Raw genomic sequence first — 22,250 nt, 5'->3', positions numbered from 1 at the left:
GTTGCTTCCCATATGTAAAAACTTTGAGAACACAGCCACGCTACTTCATTACTCTTCTCTAGCTGCTTGTTGCAGTAAATTTCAGAAGTTGCAGCGGACTGTATGGGTCACAAAGCCCAGAGTATTTCATTTTTAAAAATTTGCCAAGCCAATTTAGGTGTAGTAGCATACTCCTATAATCTCAGCACTAGGAGGCTGAGTTAGGAGGATCAGAATCACAGAGTTTGAGACCAGCCTGGGCTACATAGTGAGTTTCAAGGTCAGCTGAACTGCGTAGAGGGACCCAGTCTGAAAGGGAGGTGTGAGGGGCAAGGACATAGCTTAGCAGCACAGTGCCTACCTGGTGGGTACATGATTCTGAGTTCAGTTCCTGCTATCCAAAAAAATACATGATTACCAAATTCTTCCTTAGTTTTCCTTAAGTTGAGACACTAACAACCTTAGGAGCTGATAAAGGTGAACTGAATGATAATATCTCTGCTAGGTTGACTCAACTTTACCATTCTCTCAAGGGTGCAAGAGGGTACAAAGAATGTATTAGTATGGGGTTTGACAGATTTCTTTTATCTACTACCTTTGCAGGTAGTACCTGCAGAAGGCCAGGAGAATGGGCAGAGGGAAGAAGAGGAGGAAGAAAAGGAGCCTGAAGCAGAATCCGTTGCACCTCCCCAAGTGTCAGTAGAAGTGGCCTTGCCCCCACCTGTGGAACATGAAGTGAAGAAAGGTAGGTGAAGTGTAACACAGCTCCCTGGTTTCCCAGAACACTTCATTGAGACCTAACTCTTTAGACAGTTGTTGTTTCCTGCTTTGAGTTTCCATGTTTGTCCAATCTGTTATCTCCTCCTAGATACTAAGCTACTTGAGAACTGGTTTGAATCTTTAATCTTTGAATCTCCACAATGAGATTAGCCTAGCATTGTACCTCTCCTGTTATGTTATCAGTGGTGCTCCGCACTTCTAGGGGGGAAGACTGGCTGCTTGTTTGGCAGTAAGCCAGAATTGCTCCCTAATGAAAGCTGCCCCTATACTCTCTTTGGTAGTGACGTTAGGAGATACCTTAACTCGTCGGTCCATTAGCCAGCAGAAGTCTGGAGTTTCCATTACAATTGATGACCCAGTCCGAACCGCCCAGGTTCCATCCCCACCCCGGGGCAAGATCAGTAACATTGTTCATATCTCCAATTTGGTAAGTCACTTTCCCAAATTCCTGTCTTAGTGGTTAAGAGTTTTAAATTTTGATCAGGCATGGTGGCATACACCTGTGGTCCCAGCACTTGGGAGGCTGAAACAGGGCTACCTCGAGTTCAAGGCCAGCTTGGCTATACAGCAAGACCCTGTCTCAAAAAAAAGCTGGGGGGTTTAGCTCAGTGGCACAGCACCTGCCTAGCATGCATGAGGTCTCAAGTTCAATTCCCAGTACAAAAAAAAATTTAACCTTTGGAACCGTGCTTCTGAGTTTCACCTACTGTATCTGCAAATTACTGACCTTGAACGGGTTAGCTGTTTCTTCATCTGAAAAATGGGGAGAGAAAACCTAGCCTGGAAGGTCAATGTGAAGAATCCCAGAGGGCTCAGCACACAGACTGTTAGTGCTCTGAGCCCCTTTTCTCACATTGCTGTGCGAAGGTTCCTAACCTGTCTGCCCTCACTCAGACCCAGAAGGTATACTCGGTCTTAAGACTAGATATGGCTGGGCAGGGTGGCATATGTCTATAATTCCAGCACTTGGCACACTGGGGCAGGAGGATGACAGTGACTTTATTGTGTGTGTTTGGGTGGGCTTTTTTTTTTTTTTTTTTTTTGGTGTTTGATACTAGGAATCACACTCAGGCCCTTGCCCTTCCCAGGCAGGTGTGCCACTGAGCTATCTCAACAGCCTGCTGTGAGTTCAAAGCCAGCCTGGACTACATAGCAAGACCCTCTTGCAGAAAAGACTGTATATGTGGGTGTTCTTGCTGCCTTCAAGACCCTAAAAACTCGTTTTTGTTGGCAGGTTCGTCCTTTCACTTTAGGCCAGCTGAAGGAGTTGCTGGGGCGTACAGGAACCTTGGTGGAAGAGGCCTTCTGGATTGACAAAATCAAATCTCACTGCTTCGTAACGGTGAGGGAACAGCCTTGTTCTATAGATTGGGACATACTGGGACGTATGCTTCCTCTTGGACCACTGTGGGCAGGTTTCAGGGTGTTGGCAAAGGCTAGAATAGAAGGCATATCATGACTTTGCGCCTTCTCCCCCTACCAGTACTCAACAGTGGAGGAAGCTGTTGCCACTCGCACAGCTCTTCATGGGGTCAAGTGGCCCCAGTCCAACCCCAAATTCCTTTGTGCTGACTATGCTGAGCAGGATGAGGTAAGGATCCAAAGGAAAAGGGAGGGAGGAACAGGGGAGGCAGTCTTCTGCTTGAGATCCTGGCTAAACCTGAGCCTTAGAATCTGTTTGCTTTTCTCCCTACCCTCTTGCTTCCTTTCTTTTGCTGAATGGGGGGGGGCCTCAAAATACTTTATACCTCTAGTACTTGGACTCCTTCAGTGAGAGGTGTCATCTCCTGACTGCCCTTGTCTCTCCTCTGCCCACAGCTGGATTATCACCGGGGCCTTCTGGTGGACCGCCCCTCTGAAACTAAGGCAGAGGAGCAGGGAGTACCACGGCCCCTGCACCCCCCACCCCCACCCCCAGTCCAGCCACCACCACACCCTCGAACAGAGCAGCGGGAGCAGGAGAGAACAGTGCGGGAGCAGTGGGCAGAGCGGGAACGCGAGATGGAGCGACGGGAGCGAACCCGAGCAGAACGGGAATGGGATCGGGACAAAGTTCGAGAAGGGCCACGTTCCCGGTCTCGGTCCCGTGACCGCCGCCGAAAAGAACGAGCAAAGTCTAAAGAAAAGAAGAGTGAAAAGAAAGGTACTTAGCTGTGGAAGCACACATGTCCCCTTTGGTGGGGCAGGGACCCAAATGAGGTGGGTTAGAGGGTCATGTGCATCAAGTCTGATACACTTTTTCCTCCTCAGAGAAAGCCCAAGAGGAGCCACCTGCCAAGCTGCTGGATGACCTGTTCCGGAAGACTAAGGCTGCTCCCTGCATCTATTGGCTCCCCCTGACTGACAGCCAAGTGAGTACTCAAGCTCAGGCCATCAGCTAGTAAGGAGGCCCAGACATTGGCTTAGATTATCCAAAGGAGACCAAGCATCACAGAAAGAGGGAGGCACTAAGAAATGGGTGATGAGTATGCCATGGAGAAACCACACTCGAGGGTGAATTGATCAGAGATGGAAACTGGGGTTTGTGGATGTCCAGGAAGTTAGCTATGTTAACCAGGTTCCTTGGAACTTTTTTTTTTTTTTTTTGCAGAACCAGGGATTGAACTCAGGCCCTTGTGCTTGCCAGGCAAGCACTTATTCTACTGAGCTAACTCCCGGCCCTGGAACTTTTTAATTAGCTGAGAAAACATGTTTTATAAATCCATATATTTCTTTGTTTTTTACTTGTAGAATTTTGAAGTTTGTGGTAGTTTTCATTTGTTGTTGTATTTCTTTCCCCTAGTATTGAAGGTTGAACCTGAGGCCTGCCAATGGGGAGAGACAAAAGTCCCTGTGGTGCTAGATTGGCCAAGAGTTTATGCCTTTAAAATGTTTCTTAGCAGTAAGCCTTTTTGAGAATTTTAGGCTATTCTGCACAACTAAAGAAAAGCCAAAGAAAAAAGCCATTTGTTTACATCTAGGGAAACATTGGCCTGGGCATGCCTGGGGCCAGTACATGTCACCTGAGAGGTGCCAAGAGGACAGGTGTCATCATGAATCCTGCTTAACAGTAAAGCCTTTGATGATGCTGCGCTGGAGTGCAGGAACCAGACAACATGGGCAAAGCAGTACAGTGCATGCAAGTGGGCCTGTAAATGCCCACTTTCTATTCGTTCTTCCTTGGCTACAGATTGTTCAGAAGGAGGCTGAGCGGGCTGAGCGGGCCAAGGAACGGGAAAAGCGACGAAAGGAGCAAGAAGAAGAAGAACAGAAGGAGCGTGAGAAGGAAGCTGAGCGGGAACGGAACCGACAGCTGGAGCGGGAGAAACGACGAGAGCACAGTAGAGAGAGAGACAGGGAGAGAGAGAGGGACAGGGAGAGAGACAGGGGAGACCGAGACAGGGGGGACAGAGATAGGGATAGGGAAAGGGACCGTGAACGAGGTAGGGAGAGGGATCGAAGAGACACCAAGCGCCACAGCAGAAGCCGGAGTCGGAGCACGCCTGTGCGGGATCGGGGTGGGCGCCGCTAGCTGGAAAACACTAGTACGAGAGCTGCAGGTACCAGCACTGCCCCAGGGGTCAAAGGCCACAGAGGGATAGGTACAGTCACCACCACCCTGACCCAATGGTCTTTCACACCATTTGCCCAGTGCAGAATTATGACTGCCTCTTGTCCCCACACCAAGTGGAGCAGTGACCACCCTTGCCCCACACATCCTCAATCTGTCCCTTGGGCGGTAGCCTCTCCTCCCTCTTGCTTCTCAGTACATCTGTGGGAGGGAAGAGCTCAGTTATGGCGGGAGGTGGCTGGCCAGAGGTGGGGAACAGCCAGGCGCCCCAGTGAGCCTCTCATTTTCCCTCCTTCTCACTGCAGCCCTTGGGAACAGCTGGGGCCAGGACTGGGTCACCTATGAGCTGAATCAGCATCTCCTCCTGAGTCCCAGGGCCCCTGCAGTTCCCACTCTGTCCTGCAGCCTTTGCCTCTTGCCCACTGGTTCCACTTTATATCCACCTTTTCCTTTTGTTCTATTTTTATTTTTATTTTTTTTATTATTAAATGATGTGGTCTATGGAAAAAAATAAAAATCTGACTTAGTTTTAACTATCACGTGGCGTGGCTTTCCTTGGTAAGGGTGTGGGTGAGAAGCCAAACAAGACTGCGGGAAGCAGGCATCACGACACTACCTGGCTACCCAGATCTTGCTGCATCACTGCGTTGGTGCTTACCAGCCCCAAATTGAGCTTACTTGGGTACCCCGGGAAACAGGACGGCCTATTCCTAGCCCAAGAACCCTGTCCCAGCATCTGCTTCAATGGTACGAGCTTGGGAGCCTAGTCACCTGCTCTGGACCTTCCAGGTCCTCCCCACAACTGCCACCAGGGGGCGGCAGCCCATCGCCCGTAGGTTCTGGTAAACCAGTTTCCCCAAAGGTTTCACTCCCCGCCTCCGCCTTCCCGCCGAGGTCGTGCCTCAGTCCCTGACATTCCCTCGGCCCGGCCTGCGGGTTCCCTGAACCCTTACACCACCCCAGCCTTTCTGCCACTGTGCCCTGCACAGGCTCCAAACATGCTCGCCGCAGGCGCACCAGTCCCGAAAGCCGGTCGGGAGTGGGGTGCCTATCCGCAGTGGGCTTCCCCGCCTCCCCGCGCGCTCCCCTCTGCCCCGCCGCTGGCGAGGTACCGGCCGCTTCGCGCTCACGGGCGCGTCCTCCCGCCAGCTCTTCAGAGACGCCTGGCACGGTGGCCTGGACGTCCCCTTGTGCGGGTGCCCTGCCGTGCGCTGCGGACGGGTCGGGTCGGGCCGGGAGCGGCGCTGCATCTGTATGCGCCGGGCAGCCCGGAGCGCCGAGGGGTTGGGCGCCAGGCGCCGCCCCCGCCCCCGCGCGCGGGCTCGGCGGCCGGGGAGGGTCGGAGGCTGGGCTCTCCTCTCCCGCGCGGCGCGGAGCCGCCTCGCTCCTCCGCAGGCGGAGCCTCCTTCCCCCGCCCCCTCCGTCTCGCTCCCTTGTTCTCGCCGGGGCCGCTCAGACCTGCAGCGGAGCCGCGGCGCCCGCTCGCATCCGCTCCGGGCTGCGCCCCGGGGAGCCGGCGACGGGGGCGGGCGGGGGTGCCCCCGCCGTCCTGGGCGCCTCAGCAGTGCCAGGTAAGGGCGCCGGCCCAGAGCTTGGGGTCGGGGACCCCCAGAGGGGAGCAGGGGGCCCGCAGCCTGCGGTGTCTTCTGCGCGGTGCGCTCCGGGGCTGCGAGCCTGCTGCCGGTTCCCTTCTCCCGCGCTCCGCTGCCGTCCCTTCTTCCCTCGCACCTCTCTCCCTTTTCTCCTCAGTTCTTCTTACCCGTCCTTCTCTTTAGCGGCTTGCCTCCGCTGCGCCTTTCCTCTCCCCCGATCCTGTCTCTCACATCGCTTCTCCCTCTTTGCCTTTGCCGTCCTCTCCTCTTTCCTCTTTCCTGTTCTCCCTTCCTTCCCCGTTGCCTCCTTTCCCTCTCCTCTTCCCTTCCCGCTATCCTGTTTCCCACTCCTCTATCGCCTTCCTTCTCTCCTCGTCCCGCCTCCCTCTCGGGTCTCCAGCCTCTTCTCTCCAGCTTCTCCTCCCTCGGGAGCAAACGGACTGTCAGGTGTGTGTCTGCTTCAGGGAGGAGGGGCGAGCGACAGCTACCTGCGGGGTCCCCATCCGAGGAGGGAGGAGAGCGGTAGGAAGGGTCCCCTCAGCTCCCTGCCCGCAGCCCCTCCCTCCCTCCGCTGCTCCTGGCTGCTGCTTCTCCCAGAATGAAGTTCGGAGGCCTGGTGCGACCCCCACTACGCACACATGCTGGCAGCCCCCTGTGCCCCCGCCGGTGCCGAGCCTGGCACCCCTGATTCCTGTCTGCCTTTCAGACACCAGGCTGCTTCCTGGGCTCGCCCCCCTCTTGTCGCCGGCCTGTCTCCTTGCCGTGCCGTCGCCGTCGCTCACCTGGTTTTCTCTGAGTCTCAGCGCAGCCCTCAGCCGGCCGCGGTGTCTCCAGCCCCTGGGTGTGCCCCCCTTCTTCGTTGCCTCGCCTCACTCTGCCCACAACCTTGTCTCTTCTCTTTCCAGCGCTGGCCCCCAGTCTGCCTCATGAGACCAGTCCACCTTCAAGGACTGCAGCTGGCAGTGTGGGCTGGGGGCAGGGTCTGGAGAGGTGAGGTACCCTGAGGGGAGGGACCTTCTCAGGCTCCTCTGTCTGACCCTAGACTCCTGAACTCACCTCCATGGGCCCCAGCCTCTTCATGTTAAGCCCTTTCTCTGGTGACCCCCACTCGGTTCACTTGGCTATATACCATGGTGGGAGGACAGGAGCAAAGGTTGGGGTTCCAAGCCCTCCAGCACCCCCTTTCCTGTCTTCCACCCCAGCTTCTCAGAGTTGGTGGGCCAGAGCTTGATCCATTTGGAGGGCTGGAGGTGAACACAGGGAGAGCCTGCCTGAAGGGAAGGACAAGATTGTCTGCGCTCTGTCTTAGTGGGGTTCTGGGCAGTGGGGTACGCAGTTCCTTGAAGATCTGGTCTTCAGCATCTGATGATGGGGAGAATTGGGGTTGAGGGTCTCCTTGAGCCTAATGAACTACCTGTCCTACAGGTGTGGATCCATGGGGTAGCCCCAGTGCCTCCGTCCTCTGCCCCAGCTGGCTCATGGGCTACCTGGCCCTGTGCAGCCTCAGCACCCAAGGCCAGTGAACAGAGCCCTGGCTGAAGTCCAAATATGTGGGGCCTGGTGAGACTCCTGCTGGCTTGGCTGGGTGGCTGGGGCTGCATGGGGCGTCTGGCAGCCCCAGTCCAGGCCTGGGCAGGATCCCGGGGGCACCCAGGGCCTGCACTGCTGCGGACCAGAAGGAGCTGGGTCTGGAACCAGTTCTTTGTCATTGAGGAATATGCTGGTCCAGAGCCCGTCCTCATTGGCAAGGTAAGGATCAACCTGTCAGTTTCTATGCCCAGCCCTGCAACTTCTTCACTTCTCCAATGACCTTGGTCCCTCAGGACACCACCTAACCCTAGACTCTACCCCCTTTCCCTGAGCATGGAGCTCTCTGCCATTCTTCCCTGACTCCCACAGCTGCACTCGGATGTTGACCGAGGTGAGGGCCGCACCAAGTACCTGCTGACTGGGGAAGGAGCAGGCACTGTATTTGTGATTGACGAGGCTACAGGCAATATCCATGTCACCAAGAGCCTGGACCGGGAAGAAAAGGCACAGTATGTGTTGCTCGCCCAAGCCGTGGATCGAGCCTCTAACAGGCCTTTGGAGCCTCCCTCAGAGTTCATCATCAAAGTACAAGACATCAACGACAACCCACCTGTGTTTCCCCTTGGGCCCTACCATGCCACAGTGCCCGAGATGTCCAACGTGGGTGAGCCCCCCAGCTCTAAATGCCCACTCCCGTCTCCTGGAATTCCTGTACCTCTTCCTGCTTCGCCATCCAGCTCAGCCTCTACCTCCTGTAATTCAGCTTCCCTCACATCTGGGGCTTCTTCATCTGCTTTCTACCCCTTCTCCCCCTACTGCTGCTACTGCTACTGAGGTGCTGGGATCCCCCACAGGGACATCAGTGATCCAGGTGACTGCTCATGATGCTGATGACCCCAGCTATGGGAACAGTGCCAAGCTAGTATACACTGTGCTAGATGGACTGCCATTCTTCTCTGTGGACCCCCAGACTGGTGAGGATGGAGCTGGGAGCCCACTGGGGCGGGCAGGGGAATGGCGCCCCCTGACTCAGCCCTCTGCCTAGGAGTGGTGCGAACTGCCATCCCCAACATGGACCGGGAGACACAAGAGGAGTTCCTGGTGGTGATCCAGGCCAAGGACATGGGCGGCCACATGGGGGGGCTGTCGGGCAGCACTACAGTGACCGTCACCCTCAGCGATGTCAACGACAACCCCCCCAAGTTCCCTCAGAGTAAGGGGGCCGTGTTGCGCTTGAGCAATTGACCCCCGCAGGCTTAGGAGAAGCCATCCCCCACCCCTGGCCCAGCCAGACCCCGGGAGAAGGCAGTGCTGGGCGGGGGAAGATGCCTGAGGGCCTCTCGAAAATGTGTTTCCCCTCCATGCCCTTCCAAGGCCTGTACCAGTTTTCTGTGGTGGAGACAGCGGAGCCTGGCACTGTTGTAGGCCGGCTGCAGGCACAAGACCCAGACCTAGGAGACAACGCTCTCATGGCATACAGCATCCTGGATGGGGAAGGTTCAGAGGCCTTCAGCATCAACACTGACTCCCAGGGTCGAGATGGGCTCCTCACTGTCCGCAAGGTCAGCCTCCTGCCACTTATTGCGTGCAGATGGGGTGGAGGTTAAACTCAGTGGTAGAGCATTAGCCTAGCATGCAGAAGGCCTGGGTTCAACCTCAGCTCGCAAAAAAGTCAATTAACCAAACATTCACCTGCAGATTTACTTCTATCTTCCTCCTGCCCCACCCAATGGGGACACATCTAACTGGTCTAGACCACGCTGGGGACACTCATGCAAGATCTTGAAGTTGAGCCCTTGAGTTAGAATGTGTAATATGTTGCCCACCACAACTCCTGAGACCACAATCACTCCCATGCCACCTCTGCCCTGCCCTGGATGCACAAAGGGAAGAGACCACCTGTGAGCGGGCCTGCCTGGGTTCCTACTAGCCTCACTCGTGGTCTCTGACTGTAGCCCTTAGACTTTGAGACCCGCCGCTCCTACTCCTTCCGTGTGGAAGCCACCAACACACTCATTGACCCAGCCTACTTGCGGCGAGGGCCCTTCAAGGACGTGGCTTCTGTACGAGTGGCTGTGCAGGATGCCCCAGAGCCACCCTTCTTCACCCAAGCTGCCTACCAGCTGGCAGTGCTGGAAAACAAGGCTCCTGGGACCCTGGTGGGCCAGATCTCAGCCATGGACCTGGACTCCCCCGCCAGCCCGATCAGGTAAGAGGGGTGGTGGGCTGGTGAGGGGCTGCACCTCCAGGCAGGATCCCAGGGGTGAGCTAGTCCCACTTCCCTTCCCTTGCTGCAAATCATACCTCCCAGCAGTGGTCTCTCAATGGCGCCTCCCAGCGGCAGTGAAAGCAAATGCAACCTCATTTGATAGGTGGATCTCCCTTGATTATGCCCTTAGTTCTTTACCTGCTAGGTAGCATTTCATTCTTCCAGTACCCCTGTGAGGTAGGTTATCATTGACGGTTGTTTTATTTTATTTTTTTTAACATTTATTTATTTATTTTGTGTGTGTGGCGCCAGCTCAGCCCTCCAGGGGGCGGGGCTGGCTGGCATGTGGTGCTGGGGAATCGAACCGCGGTCCCTGTGCTTTGCCACGCTTGTTCCAAGTAGGTATTTTAGACCACTGAGCCATCTCACCAGCCCTGATGGTTGTTTTAAAGGCCAGCTTCTAGTGTTAAGTAATTTGTCCACAATTAGTAGCAGAGCTGGGGCTAAGCCTGGACATCCTAAGGACAGCCACTCTTCCCCCTCCCCAACACTGTCCTGTCCCTCCTCCCTGAGGGAGGCACTGGTGTTTTTCTCTTTTGAATTGAGTAAAAAGATGTCAAACAGTTGGTCTAAGGTCACATAGCCAGTCTGAGCCAGAGCAGGGCTGAGACACAGGTCATTGGATCCCAGGACGCAGAAGTCCAAAAGACAGGTCGTATTTCTCCCCTTTCACAGCTTTCTGTATCTCTGTCCCACTCCCATGAAACACAGTCCTCTGAGTCTGACAGGACATCCCAGGGAGACTCCTTTACCTTTTAAAAAGACTCCATTATTATGGCTCTAGATGCCTGGGGCTCTGGAGCTTGGACCCTCTGTCCATATGAGCCATGAGGCCCACCAAGATGAAGAGGAGGGATGGAGGGAGGGGGTGACAGCCCACAGTCCAGCCCGATCTTCTCCAGGTACTCCATCCTACCCCACTCGGATCCAGAGCGTTGCTTCTCCATCGAGCCTGAAGACGGCACCATCAGAACAGCAGTGCCCCTGGACCGTGAGGCTCGTGTCTGGCACAACCTCACTGTGCTGGCCACAGAGCTTGGTGAGGAGTTCTGGACTGCAAGGAGGTGGCAGCATGCTCCTGGCAGAAGGACTGTGCCTGGTGTGGGGTGGGGAGGCCATCACACCCTCACCAGCATCCTATTCCTGGGTCCTGAGCCTGGGTCTTCACCACCCAGCAGGCCTCATGTCTCCTAGGCAGGGCTGGCCTGGACCCATTGGGATTACCTGAGCACTGCCCTGAATGCAGGACTTGTATTCACCTAGAAACTAGAAGCGCTGGGCTTTGCCCGGGTACTGGCAGAGCCGCCCCTGTCCATGCTTCAGGCGAGGACTCTTCTCTCAGGGCCAAGCCAAGTCCACTCTCAGCCACCCCCAGTGCAGCCCTGGCAGAAGCCCTGCAGGTCCCTCCAAGGTGGGAAGTAGGGCCAGCTCTCGTGGCATGGCTCTCTTGTGTGCCACCCTGTTGCCAGCAGCCTGGGAGACAAGGAAGCCCTTCTGTGAAGAGCCATTTGTCCCCATGTGTATCCTCTGCTGTCTTTGTACTGAATGTCAAAGCCGTGGTTGTGTACATGTCAATGAAGAGCTGTGTGGATGTATGGATGTGTGGATGTGGGTGTAAAGCCAGGTATGTGTATGATTCCGTGTGTATGAAATACACACACGTATACCGACACATTTGCAAGTATGTATATAAGTGAATGTGTATTTGTTTACAGTTGAGTTTTGTGTAGATTTATGGATATGTGATTGGATGTATACAGTGGCATATACAAGTAGTTGTTTGCATATATTATATTGTATACATTGGCATTTGTAGACAGTAATAACTTATTCTTTATTGTGTGTCTGGGTTTGTTGTTATAAATGCAACTTTGTGCTACCTGGCAGTGCTGTATGTCTACAGTTGTAAAGATGTCTGTATAGATGTGTGTGTGTGTGTGTGTGTGTGTGCGCGCGCGCGCGTGTGTGTGTGTCCCTTTACTGTCTTTTTACCTTCCTGTTAAAGCCTGCCCCTACCCCTCCCTAACACTGGCCACAGCCCTGGGCCTTTGCTGCAGTGAAGGAGTGGCCCCAACCCCTTTTCTGTGTCTAAGTTATCACAGACCCTTGAGCCTCCCCTGCCTGGGCTACAACCTCAGCCCATCCCACCAGGGCCAGCTAGCTCTCCCCCTACCTAGGAAAAAGGCTAAAGGAATTGAGAGGCTCAGCCTAGGAGAGATGACAGGGAGACACACTTTGCATTCTCTTTTGGATGGCAATGGCAGTGAGGATCAAGGTAGGGTCCTTGTGGGGAGACACCTACTCAAGGGGATGGGTGAAGAGGGGTCCTGTGTCTGGCTGTGGTACCCGGGTTCTGCACCATGAAGGTATAGACCATGAAGTTCCTCCTTCCCCAAGGTCAACACTGAATGATACTCATTGTTGTGCTATAGCCTCCCAGATCTCTGATGTGACTCTTTGTGTGTGTGTGTGTGTGTGTGTGTGTGTGTGTGTGTGTGTGTGTGTCCCACTGGTGTTGTGCATGGCTACTGTGCATGAAAATGCATTCTCTGGGCCGGGGATGTGGGGCATATGGTACTGCTTTGGCCATGTATCAAACATCTGCTTCATATATGTTGTGTTTATTTTCAACACTCATATATTGGCTGTGTGGTATATGGTATGTACATGGTATTGTCGGTACTCAACCTGTTTGCACTTACTTGCTTTCATGTACATTGCATGTCCCTGTATATGGGTTCTTATCTTTGGGAATCCTGGCCATGGTGTTCCTGCTGCGTGTGTATTGTATGTTGTACATATCCTGGGTACTACATGAATATCATTTTTACTTGGTGTTATTTCATTCACCTCACCACATGATTTACTGTCTGCATATTACATGCTTATTTCACATGTTGTATGTGCACACACTATGTGCCATGTGTGACATCCATGCCAATGCACCATGTATTTTGTATCAAAACCGTGTTGTGTGTCCTGTGTGGTGTGTACGTGTTGGTGTTCTGGCTTCAGACAGTTCTGCACAGGCCTCCCGTGTCCAAGTGGCCATCCAGACTCTGGATGAAAACGACAACGCTCCTCAGCTAGCTGAGCCCTACGACACCTTTGTGTGTGACTCCGCAGCCCCTGGCCAGGTGAGTAGCTGAGTCAGGTAGGTTGGGATTTCAAGGCCTCTGGCAGCCCATTCTATTCAAGGCCTTTCTTCTTCCCAGTTGATTCAGGTCATCAGGGCCCTGGACAGAGATGAAGTTGGCAACAGTAGCCGAGTCTCCCTTCAAAGTCCTCTAGGCCCTGATGCCAACTTTACTGTCCAAGATAACCGAGGTAAGTGACATCCTGCAGCCATGCCTGTGGCTGTCCCCCTCCTCCTGACCCCTCCACTGCTCCCAGCCCAGCCTGCCTGACCCCTGCCGCACCTGTCAGCCTTGCAGCTAGAAGGTAGGTGTGCGTCTACACTCAAGTGTTGGCTCCTGCAAGCCTTGCCATGGACTGGACCACACCTACCAGGAAGGCATCCCTGAAGCGCCCCAATACCTTTCCTTGCCCACAGATGGCTCCGCCAGCCTGCTGCTGCCCTCCCGCCCTGCTCCGCCCCGCCAGGCCCCGTACCTGGTTCCCATAGAACTGTGGGACTGGGGACAGCCAGCACTGAGCAGCACTGCCACAGTGACTGTCAGCGTGTGCCGCTGCCTACCTGACGGCTCCGTGGCGTCCTGCCGGGCCGAGGCTCAGCTCTCACCCACTGGACTCAGCACTGGTGCCCTCCTTGCCATTGTCACCTGTGTGGGCACCCTGCTTGGTGAGTCTGCCCACAGTAGGACTCAGCGGTGGGATCAGGGTTTGCAGGGGTTGAGGAGAAGAACCAGGCTCCTGGACATAGGGCTTGAGTGACCCCTCGTGCCTGGGTTTTCCCTCCACCTGCTGTGTTCAGGAGAAAAGCTCTGACTCTATGTCCTTGATCTGCCTATCAATACTGATTGGCATAAAAATTATTTATTTGGACCCCAATTCTGTTCAGGGGTGGTGCTGGGCACAGCACTTCTGGCATTTCATTTATCCTTTCAAAAACCCTAAGAGGTAAATGTGGTTTCTCTGATTACTATGTAAACTAAGGGTCAGAAAGGTCCACAGAAGTTAGTCAACTTCCATGGGCAACTGGCAAGTCAAGAGTGGAGTCAGGGCTCAAAGCAAAGCTCTCCAGATGGGGGGCGAGGGGGGCTCCTGTCCCGCCCCACGCTGGCTCAGGCCTCTGCGTCCTCCCAGCCCTGGTGGTGCTCTTCGTGGCCCTGCGGCGGCAGAAGCAGGAAGCACTGATGGTTCTGGAGGAGGAGGATGTGCGCGAGAATATCATCACCTACGACGATGAGGGTGGCGGCGAAGAGGACACCGAGGCCTTCGACATCACCGCCCTACAGAATCCCGATGGGGCGGCTCCACCGGCGCCCGGGCCTCCTGCCCGTCGCGATGTGCTGCCCCGGGCGCGGGCCCCACGCCAGCCACGGCCACCAGGCCCTGCCGACGTGGCTCAGCTGCTGGCACTGCGGCTGCGTGAGGCGGACGAGGACCCCGGGGTGCCCCCCTATGACTCGGTGCAGGTGTATGGCTACGAGGGCCGAGGCTCCTCTTGCGGCTCACTCAGCTCACTAGGTTCCGGCAGTGAGGCGGGCGGCGCCCCCGGCCCCGCAGAGCCACTGGACGACTGGGGCCCGCTCTTCCACACCCTGGCTGAGCTGTACGGGGCCAAGGAGCCCCCAGGCCCCTGAGCCCCGGGCAGCCCTTCCAGGCCCTCTGAGTGAGCCCCAGGGTCCAGGCAGGTGGCAGCAGCCCAGGGGCCGGCCTCACCCCCGCCTGTGACCTTCAGGGCATCCTTGCTGTGACCCCCCCACCACTCCTGAGTCTGTGTGTCTCCCCAGGGATCTCTGTCTGTCTGTGGCACTCTGTCCAGGTCTGGGCTTTGTAGCCCTAACCCTGAACCTCTGCTGTCTCACTGTGACTCCTTTATCTGTGACTGTTTTTGTCTTTGTCTGGGTCTCGCTCTGTCTCCCTTACCCACACACATGCTGTGTCTCTCCAGCCCGCATCTCCCCTTCTTTTCTCTGGGTCCCTGTTTCTGGTTCTTTGGGTTTTTTTGGTTATTGTTGTCCATCCTAAAGCAAGAGAAACTTCCAGCCACTGCTGCCCACTCTCCTGCAGGGAATACTCTGCCCCAGGTCAGTGCCCTGGAGGTGGGCAGGGCGAGGGCAGAGGCTGCTCTCCCTGGGCCTGCTCCTCACCCTGTCCTGTCCTCACAGACCTGCCCGCATGGTTCCATCCATCACTCATGGCCTCATCCTGGCTCTTCGGCCTCCAGCTGGAGGGAGCCGCCTCAGGGCTGCGGGAGCTCCAGCCCCCACTCAGCCACCTCCCTGGAGCTCTGCCCAGCTGTTAGCCTGCCCTGGGCTCCCCAGCTCTGGGCATTGTCTTGTGTGCTTCCCAGGCCCCAGGGGAGGGGGAGAAGAAGACGGAGGCAGCTGGGGAAGGGAAGAGAGGGAGGAAGGGGAGGGGTCTCCATCCTCCATCTCTAATTTCATAATAAACAAACACTTTATTTTGTAAAGCCTGACCACGCTTCTGTTTCTGCAGGAAGACTTCTGAACAGAGCTTCATTTGCATGAGGGATGGGAGGACCGGCTCAGTTATGCCCCCCACACACACACTTCTCCCTTATGCAGGACATTCCTTCTCCTGGGGAGAACCACTTCCAGACCCTTCCTGGCAGAGGGGCTTTGCACCCTCCATGTGGGCAGCGAGGGATGTACCACTCCTACCATGAACTCTCCAAATCCCCTGGCATGCTGGTCTCACATTTCCTGGGAAATGAAGATGTGGGAGTTGCCAAGAGGGAAAGGAAGGCAGAGGAGACCTGGGCAGAGCCACCAAGCCCAGCCGAGAGGAGGGAAGATGCAGATGAGGGTCCAGGCCAAGAAAACAGGCAGCTGGGTGGCAGCAGAGGTGGGCAAGGAACCACAGAGCCCACTTCAGGAAGGGTGGGCCAGTCACTGAGGTGGCGCCCACTGCCCCTCCTTTAATTCTCCCCCAGCCTACAGTCTTGATCTCCATGGAACACCAGGGATGAGGGAGAGGAGAGTGGGGGTAGGACTCCTGAGGGCAAAATCCAGTCACCTGGCGTGGCAACCCAAGGGTAGTGGCCATCTCCCGTGCCTACTCCCACACACAGGGGGCCCTAGAGGCACACAGAGGTAGGGCAGGCAGTCCTTGTAACAGCTCCCTATGTGGGATGCAGCAACTAGGGAACACTGCCTTGATGGGAGTGTCTTCTCACACCTTGCACCTGCCGAGGAGCAGGAGGACAAGGCCCCACACCCAGTGCTGGTTGCCATCAACCCTGGTGAAGCTGGAACACTGCACCACTGACAGCCAAAGGCCTGCATGGGAGCAGGCTGCCCATCACCACAGCCTGAGGAGGCTGGGAGGCAGCATCCCAGCAGGGCCTTGAAGAACAAGGGCTTCCAGTTTAGGGCAAGAAAGGCACCATCTCTGGCCTTCTGCTCTCACCCTGATACCTACATCAACTTTTAGGAATTGCTAGAGCAATGGAGGAAATGACTCACAGTCGCTTAGAGAGGAGCACTTTCAGAATGGAATGTTGGCTCTGCGTGACCAGCCCGGGCCTCCAGAGCCCTCTCCCAACTCAATAAAACTTTCTTTTTTCCCTTTTTTTTTGGTAGAACCAGGGATTGAACTCAGGCCCTTGCGCTTGCCAGGCAAGTGCTTATTCTACTGAACCATCTCCCTGGCCCCTCCTTTTGTCTGTCTGTCTGTCTGCCTTCCTTCCGTCTGTCCTTCCTTCCTTCCTTCCTTCCTTCCTTCCTTCCTTCCTTCCTTTCTATGTATTTGGTACAGGGTCTCACCACACAGCTTGAGCTTGCAGTGATCCTCCTGTTTTCAGCCTCCCCAGCACTGGGATTACAGGTGTGCGCCACTACACCCAGTCTTCACTAAAAACTTTAAAGGATGCTTAGAACCCAGCACTCTGGAGGGTTGCAAGTTTGAGGCCTACATAGCAGGACCTTGTCTAAACCAATAAACAAATCTTACAGGTATTTTCCTTTTAAATTCATACAGACCATAGGAAATCAGTCTTGTCAGCAGGACTCTCAGGCTTGTCTCTGCCCTCAAGCACCGCATTATTTGAAAGGACAGAAACTAGTGAAGGCAGACAGGACTATGGAAAGAGAAGAGTGAGAAGAAGGGGATAGGGGAAGGAGATGCAAGAAGAGGAGGCTTCCTGCTAGTTCTGCCCCTCTAGGTTCAACCTCCTTGTCCACCTTGACTCTGGCCTGCAGGCTGACCTGTGCCACGGGCACCTGTGTCCTTTTGGGCACAAGCTCCCCACCACACTCCACCCTGTCCCACCATTCCTCTCTGAGTCTCCTTGATCTTTCCTTTCTCTTCCCGAGGCTCCTGCTCAGACCATGTCTAGAGGTCTGTGGCCTGGCCACTCCTTCCCAGGGGAACTGTTAGCCTGGACACAGGACTGGCCAGGGAGAGGAAAAGCAGCCATTGTTCTCAAAACTGGGATGAGAGGAAAGAAGTTTCAGAAACCTTCTTTCTGGCTTCATCTTCCAGGCCAAACTTGCACCCGTCCTCTGGCCTGAGGAGCGGGCAGTAGTCCTCCTGGCGCTGTCAGCCAGCCTGTCCACCACACTGGGGCTGAGGGGATGACAGGAGGGGCAGGCAAAGCTGCTGGCACAGCCACTGCTCTCTCCTTCGTTTTCCAGAGGGAGCATCAGGGAGGGCAGTCTGGGAGGAGAAGACAACATCCGGCATGACAATGCCAGGCGCAGAAGGGTAGAGAGCAGGGTAGGCTGCAGGATGGCTCCAGGCCCTGGCAGACACGGCACACAGCACAGTAGGGGTAGCTTCCCGCCAGGGCCTCTGGCTCCTCGGGGTTCAGTCATCCACTAGGCAAGGTCTTGACCTAGCTACTCTCCTTCCATGCATCACTCCTCAGAATCCAGGGAAGCTGGCTCTAAAGCCCAGGCTCTGCAGGGGGCAGTCTGGATCTAGGCCCATGATTGCCACCTACTGTGTAAGCTGGGCAAGTCCCACCACCTTGTAAGTCTGGTTTCTCTTCCATGAACTGAGGAACATTTTCCCTACAAGGGCTGCATTTAGCATCGGAGCAATCATTACAGTCACTACAGTGAAGGCAGGGGTGCAGAGCAGCTGACACAGTCACCACCGAACAGCCTCCCAGCCTGCCCTGGGCTCACACCCGTCACACCCAGGCCGCTCTCCCCATATGATGCTGTGGGTACACAGAAGGGTGTACCTCCCCAAGCTGAGGTGACCAGGAGAAAGAGACGGACTCATGCTGCCATAGATATAGAACCAATATGAGAAGAGAGCCTGGGGAGGGGATGAAGGAAAAGAGGATGGCAAGAACAAGAGCACCTAGCACCTAGTAGGGCATCAGGCACACAGCAAGTGTTGGCCCAAAGCCCACTTGGTGCCAAGAAGGAGAACGGGTAAATATATCGGGCACTGTACACACGTGTTAGACAGAACATCAATAGCTCTCAGAGGCAGAAAGAGTGGGCACTTGGAACAAACAGAGCAACCAACCCCAAAGGACTGGGCCAGGTGCTCAGGGCTGCCCCTCTCTTTCCCTCAGCCTGGGTTTCCGAGTCCCGCCATTTCTCACAGCCTCTTAGCCTCTGCTGGCATCTTGGGGTCTTCTGGTGGTGCCTCCCTTGGGCCCACAGGGAATTCTCTGCCTTCCCCAGCTCCAAGAGGAATGACAGGCTCAGGCTGGGCCTCACTGGGCTCACCCTCGGGGGCTGGTTCCGGAAGCATCTGCAGCTCTGCATATAACACACAGGCGTCACTGCGTGACACATACTCCCATCCGCTCTTTCGCACATGGAAAAGGTCCACCGAGCCCCCTGAGTAGGCATCACGGCGGGTGGCGTGGGCCACAGCACAGCGGGCCAGAGTGTAGGCTTCCTGCGTGGTCATGTCATAGCGGTAGCCACGGTCTAGCACGCCATAGGCATAGGGAGATCCAGAGCCCACAGAAAAGATGTCCCCTTGCAGGCAGGTGCCGTCACTGTACACATAGAAGAGAGCAGGGCCAGAGCGGTCCCAGCCACACAGGGCAGTGGCCACACACAGATCCAGCCCCCGGTAGCGGGACATCATGGTTGACAAGAGCTTGGCTGCGCTGGCCACACTGGGCAACCGGCCCTCCCTCAGAGCCCGAAGCCGCAGCTCTCGCTGCAGCACCCGGTACCATGTAGCACAGTCGGCTGAGGTGCCAGAGGTGGTGCCCAAGAGGTGCTGGTGCACAGGGATGACCTTGAGAGAAGCTGGACAGGCCACATAGCTGCCACAGGAGGAACGTGTGTCGGCTGCAGCAATTACGCCATGACGGAAGCGGAAGGCCAGGGTGGTGGTGCCGTGGGCCAGGCTGGGGCCATGGATCCGCAGGAAGGACTGAGGGTCGCAGCCCGGGGGCACAGCCCAGCCCCCGACTGGAGGCAGATGAGGGGAAGGTGCCTGGATGTCAAGGGCCTGCCACTTGCACACATCCTGCAAAGCCATCCTTGAGGCTGAGTGAACGAAGGAAGGAGCCAGCAAGGGATTTGTGCCTGGGGTCAGGTGGGGGAAGAAGGACGCTGAAGAGAAGCTGGGCAGCTGCCAGAAATAGTGAGTGAAGCGTGTGAGTTGCCGCTTCATCTCTCCCCAGCCCGCCAGGCGTGGGGACTCACTGGCAGCCCGCTTGTCCTTAGAGGGCTACTGAGAGGAAACAAGAGGAGGCCAGAAAAGTCTCCACAGTGGAAAGAACTTCATCTTCTGTAGCCTGCCTGGGATACCAGGGTCGACCACAGAGGCCGCTGCCTATCACTCCACAACCCAGAGCAGGGAGTGGGGTACAGTAACTGTAAAGGAAAGGGGCACAGAGATGGGTCCCTCCTGCTTTTCCTGTGTAGGACATTGGGAACTCAAAGACAAATAAGGCCCTGGCCCTGGCCTGAGAGGGCACCCAGGCTGGGAGAGTAAAGATAACTCAGTGGAAGGAAGGAGAGGAGGGGAAAGAATGAGTCAAGATTAAGACATGCTAGGTGCATGTGCTAACTCCACAAGCAGTGTGACCGTTGTGTAGTGCAAACACATGCAACAACGACAACTGAGGGAAAAAACCAATTCAGTGCTCTGATAGTCTGACAGAATGCTTTGCTGTGGACCCACAGAGGAGGAGAGCTCGATGGTGAGGAGGCGTGAAGCCAGGAATCTCTGGTGCTCACCTCATACTTATAGCGCATGGCCAAGACTGGGCAAAAATAAGATGGACTGAGGCAAACACAGAAGAAAAAAGAACAAGACAGTTTTGTAAAAAGGTTCAAATACCTTCCAGAAAGGGAGGAGGGGTGGGGGAATATGAAGGGAAACCAGTGTCCCTCTCCTCTGCATGGGGTTAAAGGGACTTTTTATCTGCAAATGAAGATGTCATCCCTGAAGGTTCTTATCAGAAACTTCTTTGGCCTCTGCTAAAGTCCTGAGGGTGTGGACCAAGGGTCTACTGGCAGCTCCCTCCTGCTGTCCTTTTCTGCCCAGCAGTTCACAAGGGTGGCAGAGCTGGCCTGTGGTTCCTGACTTTCACCCTGTAGCACTGCGCCCCAGCCCTAGACCAACTAGGAGTGGTGGAACCCGCCAGCTGGCCCTGCAGGAAGATTGGGGCAGAGTAACAAGCTGCAACCACTTTCAGAGTCATACAGCATGGATTATCCTAACATTGCAGATCAAAGTTATGTATGGGGATGAGTTTATTCAAAGAAATACCAAGCACTGGGGGAAGAGCCGGGACCCACCAGATACCACAGTGGTGGGGCTGCAGTTACATGGTTTCCTGGGGTCTCGGTACTAAGGGCAATGCAGACAGAGAATAGGGACAGTGGAGAAGCCAGGAGGATGTGCTGAGATCCAGCTGGCCCTATGCCCTTATGTCGGACCACCTGGAAGTGTACTAGAGCCAGAATAGAACTTCTTTCTAAAGACTAGGGCTAGGCTGGTGAGATGGCTCAGTGGTCTAAAGCACCTACTTAGAGCAAGCTTGGCAAAGCACAGGGACCACAGTTCGATCCCCCAGCACCACATGCCAGCCAGCCCCGCCCCCTGGTGGGCTGAGCTGGCCACACACACACACACACACACACACACAATAAATAAATAAATAAATGTTTTTAAAAAAAAATAAAAAATAAAGACTAGGGCTAGGGATATAGCTCAGAGGCATAGGTGCCTGCCTGGGATGTGCAAGGTCCTAAATTTGATCACCAATATAAATAAATAATATATCATCTGCTGGGCATGGTGGTACATACCTATAATCCCAGCATTTGGGAGGCTGAGGCAGGAGAATTGCCAAAAGTTCAAGGCTAGCCTGAGCTACATAGCAAGATCCTGTCTCAAAAACAAAAACAAAAACAAAAAAAATCTTAGGGCTGGGTAGATAGCTTGGCGGCATAAGTGCCTGCCTGGCAAACACAACATTTTTTTTTTTTTTTCCAGTACTGGGGATTAAACCCAGGACCCTGAGCTTGCCAGGCAAGAGCTTATTCTGCTGTTATTTTCCCAGCCCTCAAACACAACATCTGAAGTTCGATCCCTGATACCAAAAAAAATTCTTCTTCTGGTTCTCCGCAATGCTGGATCAAGGTGAGAAGGTGAACCCCATGCAGGAACTTCGAATTCTCAAATTCTGCCTTAACATTTGCGTCGGAGAGAGTGGAGACAGATTGACACGGGCAGCCACGGTATTGGAGCAGCTCACAGGCCAGACTCCTGTGTTTTCTAAAGCTAGATACACTGTCAGGTCCTTTGGTATCAGGAGAAATGAGAAGATCGCTGTCCACTGTACAGTCCGAGGGGTGAAGGCAGAAGAAATCCTGGAGAAAGGCCTAAAGGTGCGAGACTATGAATTAAGGAAACATAACTTCTCCAATACTGGAAACTTTGGTTTTGGAAACCAGGAACACATCAGTCTGGGCATCAAATATGACCCAAGCATTGGTATCTACAGCCTGGACTTCTGTGTGGTGCTGGGCAGGCCAGGTTTCAGCATCGCAGACAAAAAGCATAGGACAGGCTGCCCTGGTGCCAAACACAGAATCAGCCAAGAGTAGGCCATGAGCTGGCTCCAGCAGAAGTATGATGGGATCATCTTTCCTGGCAAATAAATTCCTGTTTCTGTTCAGAAGGCCAATAAAATGTTTTCAGTGAAATGTGAAAAAAAAAAAAAATTCTTGGGCCAGGGAGATGGCTCAGTGGAATAAGTGCTTCCCTGGCAAGCGCAAGGGCCTGAGTTCAATCCCCGGTTCCACAAAAAAAAAAAAAAAAAAAACTCAGGCTCTTTTTTCCCCCCATATATTTACATATATGTCTTACATCCCCAAAAAAAAAAAAAAAAAAAAAGGTCCAGGATTTTTCCTTCCTGTGTTTTCATGTTGTTTTTACATAGTTTGTAATACCAGCTGAGGGTGTT

General features: G+C 54.7%; 4 protein-coding genes across 9 annotated transcripts in view; 3 read left to right on the top strand and 1 right to left on the bottom strand.

Moving 5' to 3' along the window:
• The window catches only part of Acin1 (apoptotic chromatin condensation inducer 1), a 46,168-nt gene extending 41,323 nt beyond the window's left edge, over positions 1–4,845 (top strand). For 3 of the 5 annotated variants that reach the window (XM_023706920.1, XM_012512805.2, XM_023706919.1), the window contains exons 13-19: positions 583–724; positions 1,041–1,186; positions 1,994–2,101; positions 2,243–2,350; positions 2,578–2,902; positions 3,010–3,110; positions 3,929–4,826. In XM_023706920.1, coding sequence (XP_023562688.1) covers positions 583–724; positions 1,041–1,186; positions 1,994–2,101; positions 2,243–2,350; positions 2,578–2,902; positions 3,010–3,110; positions 3,929–4,270 — 1,272 coding nt within the window. In that variant the 3' untranslated portion in view covers positions 4,271–4,826. Of the gene's footprint in view, positions 1–582; positions 725–1,040; positions 1,187–1,993; positions 2,102–2,242; positions 2,351–2,577; positions 2,903–3,009; positions 3,111–3,928 lie in introns of all 5 variants that reach the window. The other 2 variants (XM_023706922.1, XM_023706921.1) reach the window with 1 other exon arrangement.
• Positions 4,846–5,792: 947 nt separating this feature from the next.
• Cdh24 (cadherin 24) lies at positions 5,793–15,191 on the top strand. Of its 2 annotated transcripts, XM_023706952.1 has the most exons (15): positions 5,793–5,880; positions 6,807–6,891; positions 7,104–7,229; positions 7,327–7,650; positions 7,801–8,095; positions 8,286–8,405; positions 8,477–8,644; positions 8,806–8,993; positions 9,387–9,640; positions 10,603–10,739; positions 12,716–12,837; positions 12,916–13,027; positions 13,254–13,502; positions 13,967–14,913; positions 14,995–15,191. In XM_023706952.1, the coding sequence occupies exons 4-14, from the start codon at positions 7,450–7,452 to the stop codon at positions 14,464–14,466; spliced, it is 2,346 nt and encodes a 781-aa protein (XP_023562720.1). In that variant the 5' UTR covers positions 5,793–5,880; positions 6,807–6,891; positions 7,104–7,229; positions 7,327–7,449; the 3' UTR covers positions 14,467–14,913; positions 14,995–15,191. The 2 variants fall into 2 exon arrangements, with proteins under 2 accessions (XP_023562720.1, XP_023562719.1); XM_023706951.1 differs by lacking the exon at positions 7,104–7,229.
• A 3,215-nt stretch (positions 15,192–18,406) lies between these two features.
• On the bottom strand, positions 18,407–19,309 carry Psmb11 (proteasome subunit beta 11). Its single transcript, XM_004646653.1, has one exon. It carries the CDS (start codon positions 19,307–19,309, stop codon positions 18,407–18,409), a length of 903 nt encoding a protein of 300 aa, XP_004646710.1.
• A 2,102-nt stretch (positions 19,310–21,411) lies between these two features.
• Positions 21,412–21,891, top strand: LOC101584918 (60S ribosomal protein L11-like). The gene has a single exon (XM_012512809.1). It carries the CDS (start codon positions 21,412–21,414, stop codon positions 21,889–21,891), a length of 480 nt encoding a protein of 159 aa, XP_012368263.1.
• Positions 21,892–22,250: the final 359 nt, after the last annotated feature.

This window comes from Octodon degus, unplaced genomic scaffold (assembly GCF_000260255.1).
Source record: "Octodon degus isolate 3935 unplaced genomic scaffold, OctDeg1.0 scaffold00276, whole genome shotgun sequence".
Taxonomy (NCBI): Eukaryota; Metazoa; Chordata; class Mammalia; order Rodentia; family Octodontidae; genus Octodon; species Octodon degus.
This window is presented reverse-complemented; position numbering and strand designations above follow the sequence as displayed.